Source organism: Tachypleus tridentatus, chromosome 7 (assembly GCF_004210375.1).
Source record: "Tachypleus tridentatus isolate NWPU-2018 chromosome 7, ASM421037v1, whole genome shotgun sequence".
In the NCBI taxonomy this organism is placed as follows: domain Eukaryota; kingdom Metazoa; phylum Arthropoda; class Merostomata; order Xiphosura; family Limulidae; genus Tachypleus; species Tachypleus tridentatus.
The window spans coordinates 75,899,388-75,925,289 of NC_134831.1; the positions used below are offsets into that span (position 1 = coordinate 75,899,388).

General features: G+C 34.1%; 1 protein-coding gene across 4 annotated transcripts; it reads left to right on the top strand.

Moving 5' to 3' along the window:
• Positions 1 to 1,318: 1,318 nt before the first annotated feature.
• mRpL10 (mitochondrial ribosomal protein L10) lies at positions 1,319 to 24,857 on the top strand. 4 transcript variants are annotated; one of them, XM_076512541.1, is made up of 6 exons: positions 1,345 to 1,653; positions 15,401 to 15,585; positions 16,765 to 16,899; positions 19,390 to 19,564; positions 23,564 to 23,804; positions 24,660 to 24,857. In XM_076512541.1, exons 1-5 carry the CDS (start codon positions 1,581 to 1,583, stop codon positions 23,788 to 23,790), a joined length of 795 nt encoding a protein of 264 aa, XP_076368656.1. In that variant the 5' UTR covers positions 1,345 to 1,580; the 3' UTR covers positions 23,791 to 23,804; positions 24,660 to 24,857. The 4 variants fall into 4 exon arrangements, with proteins under 4 accessions (XP_076368658.1, XP_076368656.1, XP_076368654.1 ...); XM_076512539.1 differs by lacking the exon at positions 24,660 to 24,857 and having other exon boundaries at positions 23,564 to 23,863; XM_076512542.1 differs by lacking the exons at positions 1,345 to 1,653; positions 24,660 to 24,857 and adding an exon at positions 2,518 to 2,538 and having other exon boundaries at positions 23,564 to 23,863.
• The last annotated feature ends 1,045 nt before the right edge of the window (positions 24,858 to 25,902 follow it).

Below are 25,902 nucleotides of genomic sequence, written 5' to 3' on the forward strand. Positions count from 1 at the left end.
AATTTATTTATCGGATAACTGTATTTTCTATCTTAAAGTCTATGAAATAGATTGTGACTAAATGTTATGCCGTTTACAGAAGTGTTAAAACGAAGTTTTAATTGATCTGTTTGCTAAGTTATTGTTTTATGTTTCTTGTGTAATGGTATTTAATTAATCGACAGTGCTGCTATCGTTTAAAGCTAATGATAACTAAAAGTGAATTTTGGCTATACTTTCAAATTTAATAACACTGTATTTTGTTTGTTTTTAACTCTTACACATTTTGCACAATAAAAATTCTAGTTTATGTACAAGCTGTATAAAATTAAATATATGTGATATAAAATATGAAATACAATGTTTATTTTGAGTGTTAAACTATTTAATATTAAAAGTATTATCTGATTATACTAAAATTTCTCGCTCAATATAAATTACTATGCATCACATTTTAACATAAGCTTATCCAACATTTTTTAACATTTGATCTTTTAACATCGTAATTAAAATACGGATGATTTAAATGTTATGACGAATAAAAGTTTCAAAATAGCTTCCAGTGGCTCACCGTTAAATCTGCAGGCTCATAACACTAAAAAATCGAGTTTCAAAACCCGTGGTGGGTATAGCACAGATAAACCACTCTACAGCTTTAAGCTTAACAAAGAAAAAACAGTCCTCAACTATAAAATAATTACTAAAACGTTTCCATGTTACTGTATATTTATGTGAATGGGAAACAAGACTAATGAGGTAAAGTCATTTCAATTTTATTGTAACAATTTAAGGCATTTAAAATAGAAATTGTAAAAAGAACAGCATTAATGGCATTTAAAAAGTAATTGACATATTTCATCAAAGCGACATTAAGACAAATGGCTAAAATACCTTCTTCCGTTTGGTAAGTTTTAAAACGTTTCATAGCGCTTTTCTCAGATTTCCGAAAATATTGATAATTTTATCTTGTTATTATTCTAGGTTATAAGTAGCGTGTTAAAAAATTGAAGAACTGGGTAAATCATAATTCTTATACGTATGTTTATGGAGAAACAATTTTGATCTTCTAGCGTATTTTCGAATAAAGTGTAATTGTCAGTTATAAGGTGTTTTTTTTTAATGATATTAAATCTAACCTGGCAGCGTTTATTTTCTTTTATAATGTTTATTGTAGAGTATTACATGTATTTATGAAATGTGACGCTTCAGTTGACGTTAAACATTTTGCACCGGCCATAGCCAAGTTTGTTGCATTCTTGGAGTGTCAATCAATTGACAGTTCTCGGTTCATTGCTGCAAAATGCCTTTCGCACTCTGGGATCAGATGCACTCTGAAAATGATGGTCGAATTCCACTCTTCAATAAAACAAGAACGGCCCAAGAGATTACAGCGACTGTTTTTGATTAAAAACTCCCATCCACCACTAATCTGTTAGCTTTGCTCTTTATTGAGAAAATATATACAAATATACAGTCGTTCTTAATAATTAGAAATAGTTGGTTATTTAAAAATATTTTAAAGTTAAATATTTACTGTCTTGCACATCGTAAGATCGGGAACAATCAGCTGAAGTATTAAAATTAACTTACATTTTTTAACCATGAAGATTCAAAATGTTATCTCCAGAGGGAAAATGAGTTTCAAAATGGCAGCATCAGGATGTTGGAAGAGAGGTACTTTAGTTGTTTTCGTTATATAAATTGTTATTGCTGATTTAATATCGTATTTACACATTTATAAGGATATAAATTTAATTAAATTGACGTATTATTAATTAATTTATAGTGATCATCTCCATTATTTGTAAAATGACCACAAATTGTAATGATGTTTATAATATACTTCTATTTAAGTTTTCATATTTACTTTTAATAATTTAACCTCATGTTAAACTTTAATTTTAAATTCAAATTTCAATTACGTATGAAAGCTTAATGTTTTCATATTTCATTACATGTATATATAATGCTGTGATGAGTGATGTTGATACAGTGTACTAGTGTAATAATAATTATTACATAGAATTATATTAACAATTACGTATTGTATTCATGACTAAATAAATGAGTCTTGGAAATATATTTTTGGGTAGTTACTGTGAACAAGAAACTATTGGTTTCTTCAGTTTTAAGACTATCCTTTTACACCTATGCATACAAGGAAAATTAAGGTAGAAATAACAATTATAAGCAAAACTTTTATTTCATGTTTTTAGTGACTTTTCTCTTAAACTCATGATCATAACAGCTTAAGATACTTACCTCAATTCCTGCTAATAACAGCTCATTCATTAAGCTAGTAAACCTATTAGTACTATAAACATTTGCATACGTTATCAGGAGCTAAACACATTTTCTAAGTCATAGAATTGCATTCTATTATATTCAGGACCCATCACAAATAATAACTTCCAAACAAATTGGAGGCATACTTTTTGATGTGTGTATTTTGGAATGTACTGGCTTTTTTGCCAGTACAATCACTGATGAAAAGTAGCACCTTAAGTGAAATAATATAGATGAGGAACTACACCTTAAAGGTCAACATAATTTAATCAAGTAAGTTCTTGGCATTGTAAGAAGAATATATAGTACATAGAATGTTCCATTTAAATTTACAAAATATTAGTTTCATGGATAATTTAGCATATAAAGTGCAGTCTTACAAAGAAACATTATTTTGGCGCATTTTACATTTTTAACAGTAATTATGATCATTTACACAAGTTTGTTAGAGTCAGTTTCTTCATACCTTCTATTGATCTTTTATATTCTTTGTTTAAAATGCAAGCCTTTTGACAATAATTTATAAACACAGTACATAAAGATTTTAAGTAGTTTAAAACATGCTAAATCATAGTAGGAAAATTGAGTTACTGTCAAACTTTGTGTGTTTATAAACATTCTACTTATTTTAATTTGTATTGTATAAGTTCTAATTCCATCTTACAATTTGCATTTATGTAAAAGAGAAAAGTATTTAATAGTATTAAGGGTTTTAACATTTATGATTTGAAATAAAAAAGCAATGTATAAGTAGATGTTGAGGTTTATTATGCACGTATTTCAGGTAAAGATGTGTTTTTAAGGGACTTCACTTCTTTGTCTAAAACAAATATCCATTTTTCAGTCTAATAGTTGACACATTTCTAACTTTACATTTAGTTTCAGGTTTACACAAATATAGGTTTTCTCTGTTTTTGTACTAAATATATGAAACATTGTAATCCAGATTTCTAAAGATTTTTAGTACCTGGTATTTAGTTGAAAAGACAGTAATTAGGCTGGAGACATGGTTTTTGCTATTGTACAGAAAAATTGTAACATTTCTTAAATGTTTTCAAGAACAATTATGGATTTTTGATTCTGTTTAAAACTAAAGCTTGCATCTTTATGACTTATTCAACTAGGTAGTAGGTGCATACATATAATTGAAGGCCAACAATTGGATTTTTTATCCATCTAGGCAATCCCATACACTAAAGTAAACTTTAAAATAAAACACTCAAAGCGCGCTCTTATTATTTAAATATTTATCAAGCATATCCTGTAAGTTCCTTAAATTAACTGTATCCACCACATCTGAAGGTTATCTGTCCCAAAGGTCAATCACCTTGTCAGATAAATAGCTGAAGATAACTCCTACCCCACCAAATTTTATTCTTGGGTTCCATGATCTAATCACGATCACCATTATATATGAAAAAAGGTGATCCATCTGTGTGTTTAATTCCTTTATCAGAGTTAAATATCTCAATCAGATCCCCTCTAAGTTGTATATCTTCAAGAAAAACTTTCATAAACTTTAACTTGTCCTCACATGACAATCTTTACATCCTAGGTATCATCATAGTAGCCCTTAACCTGTCCTCACATGACAATCTTTACATCCTAGGTATCATCATAGTAGCCCTTAACCTGTCCTCACATGACAATCTTTACATCCTAGGTATCATCATAGTAGCCCTTAACCTGTCCTCACATGACAATCTTTACATCCTAGGTATCATCATAGTAGCCCTTAACCTGTCCTCACATGACAATCTTTACATCCTAGGTATCATCATAGTAGCCCTTAACCTGTCCTCACATGACAATCTTTACATCCTAGGTATCATCATAGTAGCCCTTAACCTGTCCTCACATGACAATCTTTACATCCTAGATATCATCATAGTAGCCCTTAACCTGTCCTCACATGACAATCTTTACATCCTAGGTATCATCATAGTAGCCCTTAACCTGTCTTCACGTGACAATCTTTACATCCTAGGTATCATCATAGTAGCCCTTAACCTGTCCTCACATGACAATCTTTACATCCTAGGTATCATCATAGTAGCCCTTAACCTGTCCTCACATGACAATCTTTACATTCTAGGTATCATCATAGTAGCCCTTAACCTGTCATCACATGACAATCTTTACATCCTAGGTATCATCATAGTAGCCCTTAACCTGTCCTCACATGACAATCTTTACATCCTAGATATCATCATAGTAGCCCTTAACCTGTCATCACATGACAATCTTTACATTCTAGGTATCATCATAGTAGCCCTTAACCTGTCCTCACATGACAATCTTTACATTCTAGGTATCATCATAGTAGCCCTTAACCTGTCATCACATGACAATCTTTACATCCTAGGTATCATCATAGTAGCCCTTAACCTGTCCTCACATGACAATCTTTACATCCTAGATATCATCATAGTAGCCCTTAACCTGTCATCACATGACAATCTTTACATTCTAGGTATCATCATAGTAGCCCTTAACCTGTCCTCACATGACAATCTTTACATCCTAGGTATCATCATAGTAGCCCTTAACCTGTCCTCACATGACAATCTTTACATTCTAGGTATCATCATAGTAGCCCTTAACCTGTCATCACATGACAATCTTTACATCCTAGGTATCATCATAGTAGCCCTTAACCTGTCCTCACATGACAATCTTTACATCCTAGATATCATCATAGTAGCCCTTAACCTGTCCTCACATGACAATCTTTACATCCTAGGTATCGTCATAGTAGCCCTTCTTTGAACCTCTTCCAGCAATTTAATGCCTTTTTTTAAAGTAAAAAAGCCCAGTACAGGACACAGTACTCCAAATGTGCCCTAACCAGTGACTTATGATATGAAATTATAATTTCTTTAAAGTTATTTTTCTGTATATACAACCTAAAATCCTATTTGCACTGTCACTAGCAACAGCATATTGCTTGGATGGCCTAAGTGACTTATCAGCTACAACACCAATATCCATTTCTTCCATGAAACTGTAAAATTATTTTAATGAAAATTATACTCATAATTCAAATTAAGATACCTCACATCTATTATCTTGGATGTACTATAAGTAAAAACCAGCTCACCAAATTTCAAATTCTTTGTAAAGCAACGGCAAGCAACATCCAAACCTTAATATCACCAATAACTTAGTGAGTACTGTTACAGTCCATTGGACTGACCCTGTATTGGAGAAGGAATATTCATTCTGATTTCAAATGTGCTATGTATATGACATGAAATGTGACAAGCTTTCTATAAAATTTACAAAGCTATTTGTACTCAAAATATGTCAGTGAATTGATGACATCAGTCTGACTCGTACAGTTCAAAGTACAAATAAACATACTTTTGTCCATTGTATAGTTTGCATAGTCTCTAAAATCTCTGAAATGCATTTCTACAGTTTTATTTCATTATCCTTATATACTGTATTTGGTATTTATTCTCCTCTACAACATAATGTTGATAAATCAGTAATGTAAGGTAAAACAAGTATTTGGTAATTCTGGCATCAAATACATATTATTGTGAGTGGTACTTCATAAAAGGTCATGCTTTACACATTTGCTATGACCTATGCACATAGTGTTATGTAATTTATTGGTCATTCTTATTCTATGTCACTGATGTAAAAAAAGAGAATGAATATCCTAACACTGAGCCCTTTGGTACTCCACTTGTGACAGTAATCCCATTTGACTGAATTCTGTTCATAACAGTCCTCTGCCTACTTCCATCCAACAAGGTAAAGTATCTCCCACACTTACTGAGATAATGTTCTTATGAGGCACCTTGTCAAGTGCCTTCTGAAAATCCATATACATCAAATCAACATCTGTACCCACATCTATGTTAACAGTGACCTCTGGAAAGAATGATAGAATATTAGTTATGTGAGATTTTCCCCACTGAAACCATGGTGACTGTATAACAGAATTTTAACTTTACAAAGCATCTTGTATTATATGTTCAAAAACATTTCCTACCACTGATGTAAGACTAATAGGCCTCTAGTTACAAAAAAATATTTGAGATTTCAGAAATGTCTCTCACATCTTTACACCGCTAAGAATTATCATCTCTCGGGTATCTGTCATGGTATTTCTTTTGCGTGTCACATGGCTTGAATAAACTTGCACCCCTATGCATGTCTATAGGTATTGAGCCAGCTTATGATGTAGTCATCATAATACTGTAGCTCTCTACTAAAGGAGGGCAATACAATCTTCATGCACGGTGACCCTTCTGAGCACTAGTATATGGTCATAGGCTCATCCTTTACTAATTACTGTTACCAGACTTTGATCAACTGCATTTCTATCTCATTCTACTGTTTCAAACTTCTTTTTGACTACAGGAACCACAGATAAAATTCCAAGACAGTATCTCTCTTCCCACAGAGAATAGCTATATCTCTTGCTTGTCTTTGTATGGCATTTGCTTACCACTATCCTTGAGTTAACTTGCACTTAAATTCATATGTTTAAAGTGAACTATGCTGGTACATGATAATGCCACTATGCAACTAAAGCCCTCCACCAGTAGGTGGGTTACATAATCTGTGTGGCATAGTTCCACTTGCACTCAAAATAACTTTTCCTCAGCATTATGTGGTACAGATGTGTTGATTTTTCAGTACAATGAACTTAATATTCACTTAGCTTTTGTTTCAGATCTTTGAATATTTGATTTTGTACAGTGAAGGGGACCAACTTAAAAATATGGGACCTGTTTCTATAATGACTTTTGGAAACTTGCTTACTGTTAGGGGTGTTACAGCTATTTTGCACATGTTGTGGGTTCCCTGATACATACTAGGCTTCCTTTTCCTGTCTCTATGGCTGATTCTTCTTCACCTTTGTTTGAAAATAATCAGGAGGTGATGAATTTGATCAACTGTTCTTCCTACTTGGCTTTGTTTTGTGTAACCCCGAACTGGCTGAGGAAAACCCTTACCTTTCAGTCTTCTACTTGATATGATTTCTCGGGTATGTCCCACGTGTGGATTCTTGTACATGGTGAAGGGACCTCCCAAGGAAGGTTCTGTTCTTTCAGTTTACCTCCTCTGGGATCTAAACATCCACCCACCCACGTGTTTGCTGTGCATGGTGACCTGTGAAGGAGAGGAGAGGATTGTGATGGTTGAGGGGTCCAACCCTAACACAACACTGGCCTTGATTTCCTGTAGATGGGCAGCCTTGGGGTGGCCCCCCTAGGGTCATTCGACTGGTCCACTTAAGCTAGGGTCAACCAATTACCAGTGTTGGATGTTTTCAGCAGGTGTTGTGGACATTGTATCTGATGCTGGTGTTTGGGTATAGTGCTCATGAAACCCTGGTGTTGCTGCAGTGTTCTTGTTTGGCATTGTAATGCATATCCTCATAGGGATCCATGGTGGGTGGGGTTAGTGGCAACTGAAAATTTTTTTTTATTATGAATCCTCCAAATAAAAACTGAAATAAAACGGTAAAAAACAGTCCATGGGTAAATGACCACGTCTTGAAAATTTTGAGCAGTAATCTTCAACATCTGTAACACTTGTACCTCATTTTCTTACACAACATTTTCTTTCAGACAAACATTTAGGACAAATATCTCCCTTTGTTGTTCAGAAGGGACTAAAGGGACTTGCTGGCTCCCAAAAGTGAACAAAGCTTTGCTCTGGTGACATATTGGTGGAAACATCCACATCTCAATACAGTTAATTCCTTTTACATTCAAAGATTACGCCTCATGCTACTTTGAATTCATCATGACGAGTTATTGTTGAGAGGGATTTGAAGAACATTTCCAAGTCAGAGGTTCTCGGTTTCTTCACCCAAGGAATTTCTGCAGTGAGGCGCATCTTTACTCGTAAAGATGGAATTATGATGCTGACCAATATGCTCATTCTGACATTTACATCACCATATCCACCTGCCACTATCACGGCAAGTTATCTTAATTGCAAGGTACAGCCATATATTTCAAACCCTCTCAGATGTTTCCAGTGTCAGCAGTTCAGTCACTTAAAGACATCATGTCATGGTTCCTTGATGTGTGCTCATTGAGGTGGCAAGGACCACAATGCCTGTAAGTGTGAAACAGGCTCTCATTGCATCAATTGCAATGGCTCTCACCTATTCCACTTTTGTTCTTGCCCTAAACTGTTGGAATAAAAAAGAGGTTTAGCATTTGAAGATGATTCAAAACTTCACCTACCCTGAGGCTCAAATGTTGCTGCCCACCACTTCATCTTGGATGTATGCTGCTGCACTTTGTTCCACTACTACAGTGAGAGTGACTCCAAAAGAATTGTTCTCAAGCCGAATGAAAAGTTTTTTACCTCCATGATTAAAAAGTTGAATTAATGTCAACATCCATCTCTGTCCCTATACATTCATTTGAGCAAACTCCAAGATCCACTTCCTTTGGTTCTGGGTATGGGCATTTCCTTGGGTACATCTTCTTCTACTACCCCAAGATGCAAAACAATTATTCGTTGATGTCCTCAATTGCTGGTATCCTCTTCCAGCAACAAAGACCTGCTCAATTGACTCAGGGCAGGATCCATGGATGTCAATAGACCTCCTTCGAATGAAGACAGTAAAGAAAAAAGACGTGGTCATAAACAGAAGGGCTCTCTTCACATAATTGCCTACACATAAATAAAAATGTCATCCTTGATACAATGGAACTGTTGAGGTTTATATTCTAATCTAGATGACATCAAAACACTGATTGCTTCCTACCATCCAGTATGTCTTTCCTTAGAGGAAACATTTCTGAAACCTGTCGATACAGTCACCTTTCAGTGGTTTTCTTTGTACAGAGATGGCAGGCTGTGTGATGGATGAGTGCTTGGAGGGATGGCACTGTTGATTGATCAGTATGTGCCCACCCTGTCTTTGCCACTCAACACACCTTTGGAAGCTGTAGTCTCTGTGTTTCCTTATGTTGTATCATCACTGTTTGTTCTCTCTACCTGTTGCCTGAAGAGACCCATAATACATCACCTTCTTTGCACCTTCAGCATTTGCAACTGTCTTTACTATTTGCTTTGAAACTTTGTTCCTTACCAAAGCATTCCACCTGGGGTTGTGTTTTTTTTTCCTTCAGTGGGCCATACTTTTTCAGAACAGACTATCTGTCATTGCTCCTTTTGACCTTTGTATTCAGGTACAGTTGGATGAATTGGATCTATTCTTGGATAACATTGCTGTATCCACTGGTCAGCCCATCCCACCTTGGCTTATTACAGTCCCCAAATGTGACCTTTCTTTAAGTCATCTGAGAAAAGCAGATACTCCTGATTGGAAATACTGTCTGTTATTTGCTGAACATTATTTGAACCATTCTTCCATTCTTATTTATACAGATGATTCAAAATCAGGTGGCTTTGTGGGCTCTGCCATAGTTTGTTGTGGTTTGGTGGTTGTGCACAGAATTTCCTCTACAGTTTCTGTGTTCACTGCTGAACTGTATACCATTTGTCTTGCCCAGGATCATATAGAAGCTTAGCAGTACTCAAATTACTCTATTTATACTGACTTGCTTTGTTCTCTACTGACCCTGGAATTACTTTGTTAGTTCTCACCCTGTTTTCACTGATATTCAAAACCGACTGGCCCATTTTTCTCTAACATCTACTTCCATCCAGTTTTTCTGGATACTAGGCCACATTGGTATTCGCAAGAATGAGCTCACTGTTGTGCCTGTTCCATACATGGACTATGGTCCTGTATTCAAGGCTTGGCTTCAGGCTAGTTGATAGTCGACTTGGAGTGAACAGTGTGAAAACAATTTTTTCCAAATAAAACTCTTCATTGGACTTTGGCTGTCTTGCTTCCATAAGGATTGGAAAGAGGAAGTTGTCCTAACTAGAATACACATTTTTTAACTCATCGCTTTCTTTTATCTGGGACTGATGCACCAATGTGTTCTCTGTGTAACACTCAGATCACATTTTACTCTCTTGCTAACGTTACAACTCTCAAAGGCATTTGAAACGTTTTGTCCCAAGGCCTACCCATAATGTTATACAGTGTTATTGGTGATGGTGACACTTTCATCCTTAGAAATGTTTTTAGTTTTTTAAAGGTCATTAATATTTCTAATGCTATTTATGTTTTTTATTTTATAAATTTGACTGTTTTTAATGTGATTCCCTTTTAAGAATCAAACTACATCTAGTTCGATTTAAAATTAGAAAATGGCTATAACGTCAAATAACTCAAAACCAGGAGTGGAAAGGCCAACTCCAGGTGTCTAACACTGATGTTTGAAGGTACCCATTAGTCATCCTGGCAAGTTATGGTAATTTCAATTATGCTACAGAAAGTTCTTAACAACATGTATTACTGTAGTGTTTCTCTTTCTGTTGTAGATTAGATAAAATATTGTATTTAATGTTATTTATATTTTTAATTCAAAAATTAAACTTTGTTTCATTTTACCTCAATTTCCTTTCATGAATTTTAATAATTTTACTTTAATTTTAACTTTTTACCAGATGTTTGGTGCAGATAGCCTAGCACCATGAAACACCAAACCAACCAACCAAACAATTCTCAGATATGTTCATTCCTTTCTTTCTTGCTTGTGTCCTTTGATTTATCTTGTTCTTAATTCCAAATAATTAAGTTTTAGGATTACTTTGTCTTTCTTCCATCACTAGGTATTTGGGTACATACTGGTTCCTTTCTCAAACAACTCTGCAATCATCACCACATGACTTTTTCTCCTCACCTTTTTCACTCTTTTTATAATAGTTTACAGCCATTCTCCCTTTTCTTTTCTGGACTCCCAGTCTTTTGCTTGCTTAGTGTAGGAACTCAATGCCTTTGATTTTGCTCTCTAATGCTCATTTTTCATTTCTTCTTTTTCTTACCATCCTCCTATGTCACTTCTTCTCCCTACATTTCATTTCTGGGCACTTCAACATATCCCAGAGGAATTTTCTGGAGAGGGATGTTTCCATCTATTTATGAATTCTTCAGCCCTGCCCTTCCTTACTTGGTTGTACTGCTGCTGGGACTTGTTGGGATGTTCTGTTCTCTAATGACTACCCTCCTGCTTCTTATTTAGTGATATTTATTAGACTGTTTTTCTTTGCTCAGAAGTCTTCAGTAGTATCCCATCATTGGATTTTTAATCTCTTTTGTATCCCTCCAGAATACTGAGGATTTGCATCTTGTCATAAACATGTCACTTCTCAACTGGTTTATGGTTATTTAACATTTATGGATGGAAAATTTTCTTTTCCCAGATGGTCTGTCTCAGTTGGAACCTTTTATGCTACTTATTTCTCCCAACCCTTCCCTGCTCCATGAATCCTGGGTACTTCTTTTTTGATAATTTCGTTGATGGAGTACCACCCATTGCTACCAGTACCCATGATTACTTTGAGGATTTGATCCCTGTTGAATATTGACTGTGGGTGTTTCATCCTTGCCAGTTTCTCTTCATCAATGGGTGATAAAGTTTATTTCAGGAAGGTTTCATTATCCAGTTTCCTTCCCCTTACTATCTCTCATTACCCATTTCCTACCCTCTTCCTTGAGATCACATTACAGGCCTGCATCTGTCAGTTACAGTTCAGAATTTACTTTGCATTGAGCAATCAACCTAATTCACCATCTCTGGGAGTGTTTTCATTCCCTCCATGATCACTTGGGATTGACAGCCAGTCATTGATTTCTGAGATGGGCATTTTGAGCTAGTAGTAGGGGTTTTGCCTTCCACCTGTGGCTGTGTTCTAGACTTCAGTGTGACTTTAACAGGTACGTTTTGTTCCTTTTCCTCTTTCTCAGGAGCTTTTCTTTCACTTTCATACTTTTTATCACATGGATTCCAGTCTGTGGTGGGTGGTTCCTGACCAGTTTCTTTACATGGATTCCATTCTGTGGTGGGTGGTTCCTGACCATTTTCTTTATTTTCAAATCTTTTATGGTAAGCCATGAAGATTCATGCTCAGTCATCTGTGACTCTGAATGCTCACATTAGAGGTGGGATGTTTCAGAAGATCACTGGAAGGTTATCTACCTCATGATGATTGCTTCATAAACATGTTCATTCCAGACAGTACTTCCCATGGGTGTAACAGAAGGAGACAGCTGTCCATCCCTGCCATGCCTTGGGTGAATAACTCTGATATATTTTGAATATAGGGTTTTGTGGTCACCCATTGCCCTGTCTTCAGTAATGATGTTACTATCCTATCCATTTTCTTCCCTTTTCTTCATGTAGAACATGGGAAACTTTACCATTTTCCAGTTTTAAGCCACTGGAATAGTTGACTGTGGAAGCATCCTACTGAATGGTTTCACAAAAAAAGTTAACAGTAACAATTCAGTTGAGAGAAGGGCAGTGGTGTTCTGCTGGTGTTGATTTGATGTAGCTGTAACAGGAGTTGGTCTGACCCCTCACTGGTGGATGTGACCTCTTGATGCTATTTACACAATCACAGCATCTTACCCACGTATAGTTGTCAGTTCCCAGTATTGAGGTGTTGGATTCAAGTGAACCAATTAACACAAGTCCTTACTTAAGTTGAATCCATCTTCTTGTTGCTGGATGGATAGTACCAGATTGCTGTAGGTATTGCTGTGGATTCTTGTGTAGTACTCAGTAATTGTAGTGGTTCTTAATCCCTAATCACTAGATTGGAGATGAGGACTGTATGATTTTTATTCTACATTTGTGTAGGTTTAAGTACCCTGTAGAGGAGGTTTTGGGTGTAGTTGATTTGCTGAGTACTGTCCTATGTACCCTATCTATTTTGTACCTCACAAATTACACCCTTGTGTTTCACAAATTTGCCCATGGGTGAAGAGTATGCATAGCTCAGAAACGATGTGTTTCCCCTGCTGTAATTTGTGGATCTTTCTCATTATCAGAGGTATCCTTCAGAGGCTTTGAGAGGTGTTTCTGTTATTTCCTCACACCAGTCCTGCTTCTCCTTAGTATGGGAGTCTAGCCCATCTTATCAGAAGAAGTACATTCCATATTGGAAGTTATAATTACACTATACTGAAAATATTTTTCTAGGAGGCACTTACCTCCATTACTCTTCCCATATACTTCTGCCAAACTTCAAAGTGAAGGTTCAGTAAAGGAGTGAAGAGGGAGCCACATGCATTGTCTGATCATGCTGTGTTACTATTGGTTGATTGATGACACTTGATGATGTGTATGAAAGACATTGGAATATACTGTTTCCAGTTGGGGGTAGAAAGGCTTGTGCAGTAAAGGAGTGAAGAGGGAGCCACATGCATTGTCTGATCATGCTGTGTTACTATTGGTTGATTGATGACACTTGATGATGTGTATGAAAGACATTGGAATATACTGTTTCCAGTTGGGGGTAGAAAGGCTTGTGGTGTGTATAGAGAGAGAGAGATAGGGTAGCACTGAACAAAAATAGGTAACCTTGTGAAAGGAGGTAAGTACCTATCAGAAATAGGTTTTCAGCATATTAAAATTATAACTTATGATGGACCAATTGGTTGTAACATCATTAAAGTAGAGAGAGTTTATTGCCAGTTTTTATACAGTGAACCTCTGATGGATTATAGGTCTGGAAGATTTGGAGCATGCCTATGCTAATTGAGTTACTGAAGTAATTGGCAGGTCTGTGATCAAATATGGGTATAAACACTGGAAAGAAAAACTTAGGGGGTGTAGGGTCAGATGAGACCAGTGTCAATATAGGTGTTAAATGTGTGGCTAGTAGATTTTCATAACTAAGACCACATTTATATTCACTGTATTGTTCATCAATTGGAGCTAGGCATTCTAGGTGCAGTTAAAGATCACCCAATGTTAGTCACTGTCCAAGATATGCCAAAAAAAGATATACAAGCACTACTGCATTTCAGCAAAAGTTTTGAGAAAACTTAGTCATTGCTAACACAATGTGGGAAAAAGGGGTTAAAACCTACTAGGTTACAGGGCACCAGATTGGTGCCACACTTTCATCGGGCAGTTAAAATACTGCTGGCAAATACTAATGTAATACTGGCTCACTGAATATTTTTCACAGCTAGCACCAGGTAAGGTAACATCAGAAGATAAAACCAGAGCATCATTTCTGGCTATTACAATAAAATCTGGCAAGTTTTAAGATTTACCATTTTTTGTGGGAGATATTCTTGAAATAGTGAGTACTCTTGAGTTTAAAGTCATATGTTGGGTTTACATAAGTAAACATATAAAATATGCACCTCTTTAACTTTGCTGGAGAGATTTCTGACATTGTCATCCACAGTAACTTTGACAGTGTAATATTCTTTGAATACCTTTACAGCTCCTCTTATTATGTTTTTAAGTATTCTTACTAATCTTTTCTGCTGTAAGACTATGCACCTCATCTTCAGCTGAATTCTTATACCATAAGAAATTTCTATATTCCATTTAACAAGTTCCAGCAAGTTGGAATAAGGCCTAAACAAATCAGTGTGTTTTCATTAAATTGTAAAAATTATTGTCTGCAAAGTTCTACTGTAATGTTAAACATGTAGCAATGACTTTAACAACTGAACAACATTGACATGATTTATTGATAGGATTTTCAAGGCACCAGTTCAGATGCTTCATACCATGTTATTCATGCTCAGCCAATGATGGCAAAGAATTCATGTTGAAGTTTGAAGAATATGTACTGTGATGGTGCCAAACATAGGTAAATAAATGGTTATTTGTAAATAACCCATGATGTCTGGTCAGAGGTACTACCTGTTATTGGTAAGATATAGATCTGAGGTTCATGAAGAAGTTACTTTTAGAATGGGGTTTGATTTATCTGCATATAATGTATTCAAAATTTAAAACATTGTCTTCAAGAAGCAAATGTTTTCCAGTATTGTTTTAAGGATTTCATAAGATAGATTTGGGGCTTTGGTGTTATGAGCAAGTGTCCAATCATTTTTATATTTCTGATGCAATATGTATATTGATGAAATTCAATAGAGTTCAAAAGATATTTCAGAAATTGTTGATTTTAATTTACCTAACATTTCATATATATATTTTTCTAATTTAAAAATAAAAGTTTCATAAGCTTTCTTGAAAGATCAGTCAGTCTAAATTTCTTCCAATTTGAAAAGATAAATATTTTTTAAAACATTTTTCTTTTACAGTGGCCATGTGGCAAACACCTTGGATGCAGGTGCGCCACAGAAGTAAAGTGAGGGTCAGGAACCCCCGGGAACCACATTTTCCTCGAAAGTTAATGTTGGAGGCAACCAAACCAATAATTTCTAAACCAACAGAACCAGTTTGGGAACGTTGTACAGAAATTTCTAAAACAATTATAGAAATGCCTGTAAGTTTATTCATTTGAATAAGAAGCTTTAATCTGTTTTTGAAAGATTATATCATATGGTATCGGATCTTGTATGACAGTACCATGTGACGTCAGATTTTTCATTAAATACTAATGAAAGTAATCAGGTATTGGTTTCTAGAACCCATACATTTTACTATATCATACATGGGAAAGTTAATGCAGAGAAATTGTAATTTTGGAAGAATAAAATTCCTGTGTAAAAGCATTCCTCTGTTACGTGCCAGTTCATCTGTTCCTGTTCTGGGTAACACTACATTAGAACTACAGTCCATTTTTATGGGTTTGTAAAAGGGGACAATTGTTACCAAGTGTACAGAAGTAGTTTTATACTTTTCAGCATGTAAAAAACTTGTGTGATGAGAAACTGTGATGAAGATTTTAAAACTTTGGGTTCAACCTTTAATGAAAAAAACAGTGTGTAAATTGAACTTTTATACTATCATCTGAAGCTGGAACTTCAGATTAACTAGGTAGTGAGTCAAACAGGTATATGTAATCATAAAATACCTGTAAGTTTTGCAGCTTCAATTCAGACAAATTGAAATAACATTGCTTAACTTTGTAATCAACAAGTAAACTTGATGCAGATGAATGTCCAGTGGAGATAAAATTATTAGTGCTACCATCTTTCATGTGAAATAATATGCATAATTTTGATTTATATTTTAATTAGTAAAATATGTTGGGTCACAGCAGATGGACAAAAATATAATTACACTTTAATCTTTTGAACTATAATTGAGTTAATTGTGTAAATGAATTATCTCGTGGTAACACCATTTTAGCAGCATGGAAAACTGTTTAAGGTTTTCAGTTTGCAACTGAACAAAATATTAGAAAGGGCAAAGCTTGTTTTCTTTATATCCATTGACTATACCTGAGGCCTTGGTTGTTCATGGTGGAAACCCTTCACATAACTGAAGGATTGAAATAAATGAGTAACTGATAATAAAACCTTAAAATTGAAATCTCCTACACAGCTGAGAATATAACAGAACAAATAATTACACCTCACTAGATTCCCAAAACCATTATTATATACCGATAAAACATGAGCTTATCCATTTATAGTGGACCTGTAAAACTATTGAAATTGTTAAGGTGTCTGTGTTATTGTTTTGTCCACTAAAGCCAAGATATTTCTGTGATTCGTAGATACATCCGTATGAACAACTTCTTGCTAATAAGTTAATGAAAGAATGGAAGGAATCAAGATTAATTGCATTCTTTCACAGAAATCCAATTACTGAAGAAGAAAAAAAGAAAATACATAATATGCTTTTCAAGCAGGTGAGTTAAATATTAAATAACAATGAAAAGTAAGTGAGAGGTGACATAATTCCTAAATTGTATAAGGACAAGAAATGAAGTTTAGAAACTTGAAGGGAAATTGTTTTAAGGTGTTGGTTATTTTTTATCTAGAATGTTGTAAAAGGAACATGGTCATTTATGGTTATGTGAATATGCACTCTTAGCTGCTTTAAGAAGTGTAATGTATGCTATCATTTCACAGAAATCTACCACAGTTGGGTATAGCTCACTAAACTACAAAAATGATTTGATGAATAATTTCCTATTTGTATTATTTGGAAATTATCCCATGTTGTGAAATTGTAGCTATGAAATTTTTTATCTCATTTATATCCTCCCTCTGAATAATTAAAAACTCAAAATTGACAACCATACTTAAAGTAAAAAATCTGAAAATGTATTTTTTAATTGTATGAAACCTAGGATATACAGTTGAAATGTCAACACTATGTTTTTACTCCTGTATAAAGTCCTTACTGTGCAGCCAAAAAAGTTAATATGATGATTCCTCTGTTCCATCAGTTTCATTTAAATGAGATTTATAAGTTTAAGTTAAGTTATATTTCACAGAATATGAAATATCAAAAAAATTTATTGTATCAACAATTTAGTAAATATTTTGAGTTGTAACGAGTTTTACTGTCCAGGAACAGCATGAATGAACTAATAATTTTTATAATATATACTTGGAATTTTTCATGAATGATTAATTAAGTAAGAACTAAGCCTGTTAAAAAGTGTTAGATATGTTTGTTGATTGATTTTATGAAACATTTTCTTTCAAGCTTGCCTTTTATAATCTTGTGATAATAGTCAGGTTTCTTTTAATTACTTTGTGGGATGTCATATCATGATGTTAAACGTGTATCATATTTCCACCACACCTGCTTTCAATGTCTAATATATGATGAAATAATGTCTTGCTTCAGTCAGTATAAAATATCTTACACTGTGTCTTAATGAATGTGACAAGACATCTACAGGAAGACCCAACAAAACAAATTTTCATTTTATATTTGTATTTAACCCTATGTATGTGGATAGGCCAAAGTGCTTACGTCAAACATTGTATAGTTATGTGCAAAATTTAGTTAAACTACTTATAAATGTGTTAATAAATTTCAATTCAAAATATACTTGACTACTTAAATTTTAATATTGTATAATTTTTAAGTTCAAAAAGAAATATTTATATAAATTTTTATTGTTCTCTCTTACTTATCACATAAAACTTCTTTGCCCTGAATTGCCAATTGTAGAATATATTTTCATCCCTAACATAATTTCTAAGTATTCAAGCTTCAAAAATTACATTCTGTTCTTTTTGTAACATCAGCGTTCTTTGTTATAAACTGAAAATCCTTTGCCATGCCTTTCTTAACACATGGTGTCTTTAAAAAATGGAAATAATCCTCTTTAACATTTGCAGTTGGATTGATTATAATAAACGGAAAGGGAAAATTCTTAATTTACTACTTTCATAATGTTAGCTCATTCTTAGAATTGTTTTTTAGCTATTCTGTATTAATTTCATAGTTTGCTGTCATAAAGATTGTATTGACTAGTAAGGAAATTATTTTTATACACATATAGCTTAGTTATAGAGTCAGTTAAATTAATATAGTGTTGAACATTTTTTGTTGCAATGTGATGTTTTCTAAATTATGTATTTAAAGTACAAAATAAGTAAAGTACTAACAACATTCCTGTAAAAAATAGATTTAAAAAATTCAGTAGGGTGTCTTGTTACATGTTTAAATTTGACTGAATCTACTGATAACTCAGTGTGTTGTTTTCAAAACTTTACAGTTGTGATAATTTTCTTTGGCACTAATCAAAGAAGTACCAAAGCAATAAATCATAAATGACCAGGAGATTTGAATTGTATTAGTTTTGGTTGTAAGAATATAAACTTACATTAAAAAAAAGGGAGGTAATTTTGAGTTATTTCTTAATTATTTTATTTTGGTTTCGAAGTAGGTCAAATGAACCGAGATCATATATGGTATTAAGGTAGAGTAATTATAAAGTTTTACTGAAAAAAAATGTTATTAATTTAGTAGGTAATTCAAATGGAATCGGAAAACTGCAAAAGAAAAAACATGAAAATCACCTTGCACTTAGACTAGTAATAGTTGGAATCAAACTCTGACTTCATAAATTCAGACAAATCTGTAGTAAAAATACATAATAACAAAATTGGATTTTTTTTAAAGAAAAGACTTACAATGTTTTTAAAACTTGTCAAATTTCTTAAATATACTTACTGGTTTAAAAGTTGTGTATAGTTTCATGGATAAGTGGTAGCTGTAGGGTTGGGCAAAACAACCAACACATCTACAAGGGGTTAAACTGACTTAATAGACAACCTATTGCAGTAGAACAGTTGTTTTCTTCATAGGAATGCTTATGGGAATTTAAAAAGAGAAAAATAAAAATCACTGAATAGTCTTTAATTGTCCATTTTAGAATTTTCATCTGAGGACTTACAACAACAGCACTGTTAGACTTGCTTTGACGGGAACACCCTATGAAAGCATTCTTCATTTGATAACATCTCACAATGCTATAGTTTTAAGTCCAGAGGACCGTGCTTTGAAACTGTTACAACTTGACAAGAAAATGCCTCAGTTTATTTTACTTGGTAAGCATTTGGCATATGGTTGTATTAAATATATATATTCTAGCATAAATTATCAGCTAATGTGGAGTAAGATTTGAACAATTGTCTTTACTAGCTTATTCTTTTAGTATCTTCAATATGCAGTTGCTTGACTTAACATGTTGCATATTTACAATTTCATAACTAAAAAAATGATAAAACAATAGGATTTTAGTGTGCATGATTTTTATTGAGTTGCTTAAAACTTGGAGAAATTATTTCTAAGTATAGTGACTTGCAAGGAAAGTTTTGTTTTTTGTTATATATAAGTTAGTGCTTTCTAAATAATCTAAAGTATGATTTGCCTCATGAAGTTAGTCAGCTAGAAAATCTATACAAAATATATTCATCAATTGTTCTCTAAAATAAATCACTTGAATCAAATAACACTTTATCAGAAGAATTTTCTTTAATATATATTAAAAACTTAGTTTTTAATTCTGCTCTGTCAAAGGTTTTCCAGCATTACTGTGAATAAAAAAAGTCAATTTTTAATACAAAAATGGAATAATAGAATATAAACAGGGTGGTTACATTTGTTATCTGTGCTCTAGTAAAATACAGTGAAAAATGCAGCATAGTTTGTAAGCATTTCACTTTCATGCAGTTAAGAATGTCACAGTGACTTGTCTTTCTATTAATTAGATCTTATTTATAATTATTTCACCAAAATGAAGTACCTCAAAATATAAAAGATCCATTGAAATGAAATTATTTAATGCAATTTTTACTGTAATTTCCTTTTTTGTTAGTTAAATCATCTGTTAATTGACAAATGAAAATCCATGGAGGACCTGACTACAATTGAGTGGCATATAAATTGGTGAGAATGTGTAGTAACTGACAGATAAAAATGCAACAACTCATTCTGTTAAGAAACGCTTAACAATAATAGTCACAAGAACTTCAGTTAGCATTATAAAAATTTGTATATTTTGTGTATACATTCAAAATATCAGGATAAATTCTCAAAACTGTCTTCCGTGTTTCAAGTATTTTCCCATATTTTTTATCTTTAGAGAAACAATCTTTTCATGTAGGTTAACTGTTCTTTCATAAATAACAGAGAAGTGAAACTTTCACAAGATAGATATGAAAAACTGTTAACATTAGCTTGTACTGAAAAAAGAAACTATAAAAATAACAACACCCTCATTCAGGAGGAAAATATTATATTTAATTAAACTTGATGTAAACTGAAGTATTTCCATGCAAGGATTATAAGAAAATTTAATGTTTTGGGACAATATGGGACCTGTTGGTTCATCTTGGCTTTTTCATCTTCTACACTAAACTAAAATTATTTATAAATAAATTTTAAAAAAATTAAAAATCAATCCTTATCACTTGTAGCTTCCAGTTTTCTTAAACTCCTTATATCTACTGTCCATACAACATCTGAAGGTACCCTATTTCAAAAGATAACCACTTTTAGAAAAATAAAAATGTTTTAGCTGAAAATGACCCCTACCCTGCCAAAATTTATATTTGTTTCCCCTGTTCCTATTATTTTTGCTGTTAAGTATGAGAAAAGATGATGCGTCAAAACTATCAATTCTCTTTACGATCTGAAACACCTCAATCAGATTGCTAACTTTTATCAAAAGAAAACAGTTTGAGATATTTCAATCACACCTTGTTGATAACCCTTCCATTACAGGCACTATTTTGAACCCTTTCCAACAGTTCAATGTCCTTCCTAAGGCCACTCGGTGTGGATGCCTGTACAAGGTGAAGGGACCTCCCAGAGAAGGTTTTTTGGGCTTTTTTTTTTCAGTTTACTTTCTCTGGGACCTGAACATCCATATTTTTACCATGTGTGGAGACCTGTGAAGGGGATGAGAGGATCCTGGAAGTTGGGAGGTCCAACCCCAACACACCACCTTGTCCTTGAATTCCTGTAGATGGATGGCCTTGAGGTTACCCCCCCTCCCCCCATAGCCAATCAGCTTGTTCGTTTGAGCTAGGGTCAACTGAATACCAGTGTTTAGCATTCTCAGTGGGTGTTGTGGACATTTTTTCTGATGTTGGTGTGTTGGTATGGTGCTCATGAAAACTTGGCATTGCTGCAATGTTCGTTTTTGGCAATGTAATGTGTCTCCTCTTAGGATTCCATGGTGGGGTGGGGTCAGTGGATATTGATTATTTCTTTTTTCGTTATGTATCCCACAAATCAAAATAAAATAATAAAGAAAGAGATTATCAGTAAGTACCACATCTTGAAGACTGATAAACAGTCTCCATTTTCTTCTGCACCTGTACGTCATTTTATCATGCTACATTCTTTGTCAGACAAACCTTTTATGCAAATGTCTCCTTTTTTTTTAATTGAGAAGGGATAAGATGGGCTTTTTGGCTCACCCAAGTCTATAAAGAAGCTACATTATGGGGATATCTTGGTGTAAAAATCTACCCCAAACATAGTGGTTTCCTCTTGAGGATATACCCATTGAGGTTACTTCCCATGCTAATTTCAATTCCTCCCACGGAGTTGTTGATGAGAAGGATTTGAAGAATGTTCCCAAGTCGCAGATCCTTACTGATTTTGACAGCCAAGAAATTTCTGCTGTATGCTGTGTCTCCATTCATAATGATGGAATTATGCTGCCGACTGATGTCTTAGTTTGATGTTTATAGTGCCAGTGGTTTAGATGATCAAACTCATTGTTTGTCTGCTATCTATAGTCTATTTATAAGACCTTGACACATTTTCCACAGTATTTTCATCCATGGTGGAGTCTTGCCTGCAGGGAAGGCTCAAAAACAGGCCTGGGATAGCTTTCACAGATATCCCACTCTTTCCAACCACATTGCTTTCCAGTTTGCTGTGACATGCTGTGCCATCTCTCTCCTTCCTCTTTGTTATTCTTCTAGTAGTTTTTAACTGGATCTGGCAGGATAATATTTTACCTGATTCTTGGTGTCAGGCTACTGCCTTCCCTTTATCTAAGCCTGGGAAGATTCTTTTTAACTGTTGCCCAGTTGCTTTGACTAGCTGTCTCTGTAAGGTCTTACAGAGGATGCTTCATGCTTGGCTATTTTGGTTCCTTGAATCAACCAATCTCTTCTCACCCACCCAGAGTGGGTTTCATGGACAATGAGTCACCAGTCTATGGTTCTGCCAGTTATCTGAGGAAGGTGGATACTTCTCATTGGAGGTACTATCTTTTCTTTGCAGAACATCTTTCGAACCATTCTTTCATTCTGGTTTATATAGATGGTTCGAAATCTGATGACTGTAGGATTTGCCACGGTTTGTTGTGACTTGGTGATTGCTCACAGGATCTCTTCGACTGTTTCTGTGCTCACTGTTAAGTTGCATGCTATATCTCTTACAGCCCTGGAATTGCTTAGCTTTAGTTCTTATCCTATTCTTGATTATATTCAACAACAGCTGGCCTAGTTGTCTGTATCTTCTATTCTTATCCAGTTTTTCTGGATACCTGGCCACTTCGGTATTTGTAGGAATGAGTTAACTGATGCTGAGGTTAAGTCTATCTGCTCTGGTGTTGTCACAGCCATGCCTATCCTATTTATTGACTACAGTCCTGTACTGGAGGCTCAACTTCATGCCAGTTGGCAGTCGATTTGGAGTGAGCATCATCGTAATAAGGTTTTCCAGATAAAAGCCTTCTGTTGTTCTTTGGCCATCTTGTTTCCATTAGGATCAGAAGGAGGAAGTTGTCCTAACTAGGCTATGCATTGGTCACAGTTTTGTAACTTATCATTTTCTTTTATCTGGGACTGATCCATCAATTTACTCTTTGTGTAGTGCTTTCTTTTACTTCATTTCTTGGTGTGTATACAGAAAGTTTGAGGTGTATGTACAGGTATTTTGTACTAAGGTGTGAAATTATTATATGGTATAGATAAAATAACTTTAATCAAATGGTTTCTGTAAACATATGTGTATTATATTACCATATAATGTCACTGTTAATGTTACTGATGTTTTGCATCTTTCTTAAATTACTCTTACAGGTGGAATTATAGACAATCAGCTGCTCAGCCGAGAGGGGTTGAGAGCTTATAGTCAGCTTCCATCATTAGAAGTGATGCAAGCACAAGTTTGTGCAACCCTTTCCATGGCAAGTGGTGGACACCTGTCATCCTTACTCAGTCATCACCAGGGGTCGCTCATCAGGAATCTAGAACAGTATTCAAAAAGTAGCAGTAGTAGGGAATCTGTTGAAAAAATAGATAAATAGACATTTTTTTTTCTGTGAGTGATTGTTGTTTGTACTGAAAAAACTAGAAAAATTAATAAAGTGTAAATAGATATGTTTTAGTGATTACCAATAATTTATTCTTAAACAGTGGGGGGGAAGAGAGAAAAACTTTCCAACAACTGACAAAAACAAATCCTTACTATGAAAGTATAAAAGTTTCACAGCATTAGTTCTTGACATTTGTATATACAATGAAATAAAGATCCTTACATGACCTATCTAACAAAACATTCAGTGATCCCAGAGTATTAAAATGTGCAGCTTAATATAATGTACAATAGTATAATAAATGAAACTCTTTAAAATATGCTTAGATCTGTAAGAACACTGAACAACATCAGGTAACAATATACGAAATAATTAAGTACCACTAACAAGAGAACTTGTATTAAGTTGAGATATAAGAATAAAAATAGCCTAACCAAAAGTACAGCTAAATATTGAGTAAGACGAAAGTTGTTCTTTTCTTCTTGGCTTATTGCAACAAAAGTTGATAGTGAGTTATGTTAACTATTTGCATTCCTTCTAGTCTATCAGCTTAAAATTCAGGACGTCTAACACAGATAGTCGTTGTGTAGCTTTTTGTTAATATATGAAACAAACTGAAAAATCTCAAAATACAGCATTAAGAAGATTTTAAACATTTCTAAACAAAGTTCAGTATGTTATTATCAAAGTATGTTTAATGCATATATAGCTTCAGGAAAACACTTATTTCAGACTTAATCTTTCATATTTGAAAAAGTTTGATAATAGATTAAAATTAGAATAAAATGTGTTGAAATATTTCTCTCAGGAAATGTTTAAATGATCTAGTGAATGTTAATTTGAAATTGTGTTATTTGTAGTGGAACAGATATCAGACGAAGACATTCACTGCCTGCAGAAACCATGAAGAGTCATACATGAGGTTTTAAGGTATCTTTATATAAAAATTTATGGAACTTAAAGGTCTGACAAAAGCTTTCATATGACAGAAAAAAAACTTTAAACCTGAATCATCACAGCTAATTTGTTTGTTTTGAATTTTGTGCACAGCTACATGAGGGCTATCTGTACTAGCCATCCATAATTTAGCAGTGTAAGACTAGAGGGAAGGCAGCTAGTCATCACTACCCCCTGCCAACTCTTGGGCTATTCCAACGAACAATGGGATTGACCGTCACATTATTATGCCTTTGTGGATGAAAGGGCAAGCATGTTTGGTGTGACTGGGATTTGAACCCACAGATGAACACCCTAATCACCTGGCCATGCTGGGCCCAACATATCGTTAAAAAGTGATTTTCAAAATAATTTGAAATTTCTTATGAAGTAGAAAACACCAAGAGAACGTTGAATAAGGGAAACCGTTGATATGGTTAAACATACTATGGGTATGTTATAAAAGTGATGGTCAAAGCCCACTATTCAATCAGACAAAAGACAGCTCAAGATTTGACAGTGGATGCTTTCCCTCTAGACGGATTTCTTTTTTACATTACTTAATTTTAATATTAAGGAACTATATTTGTGAAATACCAAATGTATACTCTGTTGTTAAGCAACTTCGAGTTAAATATTTTGACTGCTATACACTTTAGGGAACGGCTGCGACTTGTAAAGCGCCACCAGTGATAGAGATGAAATAAGTACAATTTTTTTAACGCTGTGTAAGGCAAGTTAATTATTCAGTGAAATTTTGAACTATCACTTGAAAATCGCAATGGACCGTTTACAAAGATAAGAGCTCGAGAAAATTAATTTAAAAATAATAATTTAATGGAATCCCATTAACTTTTGTACTCTAAGCCTCGTACAAACCAATTCATACTTGCATTTAAATAACTCTTTATTACACATTCTTTATAAATGCTGCGTAAAGAACGGAAATCCCGTGGGTACTTACTGTTAAGCGCACCGCCGGAAGGAGAGGTTATGAACCACATATATGTAACGTACATAAAATGGAAATAAAACATGTTTTATCTATTAAAACCATTAATGAGATAAGCTTAAAATAATTTATAAGAATGAGAATTTTAAATAAATCGAAATAAAACCCTTATTGTAAGATGTGACAGAAGATTCGATGGCACGTATGTTTTTAAT

Excerpts from the sequence above, each read along its gene's own strand:
- mRpL10 (XM_076512541.1), top strand. The coding sequence starts at position 1,581 with ATGAAGATTCAAAATGTTATCTCCAGAGGGAAAATGAGTTTCAAAATG. Across the intron at positions 1,654-15,400 it reads ATCAGGATGTTGGAAGAGAG|TGGCCATGTGGCAAACACCT; the intron begins GTACTTTAGTTG and ends TTTCTTTTACAG. Across the intron at positions 16,900-19,389 it reads ATAATATGCTTTTCAAGCAG|AATTTTCATCTGAGGACTTA; the intron begins GTGAGTTAAATA and ends TGTCCATTTTAG.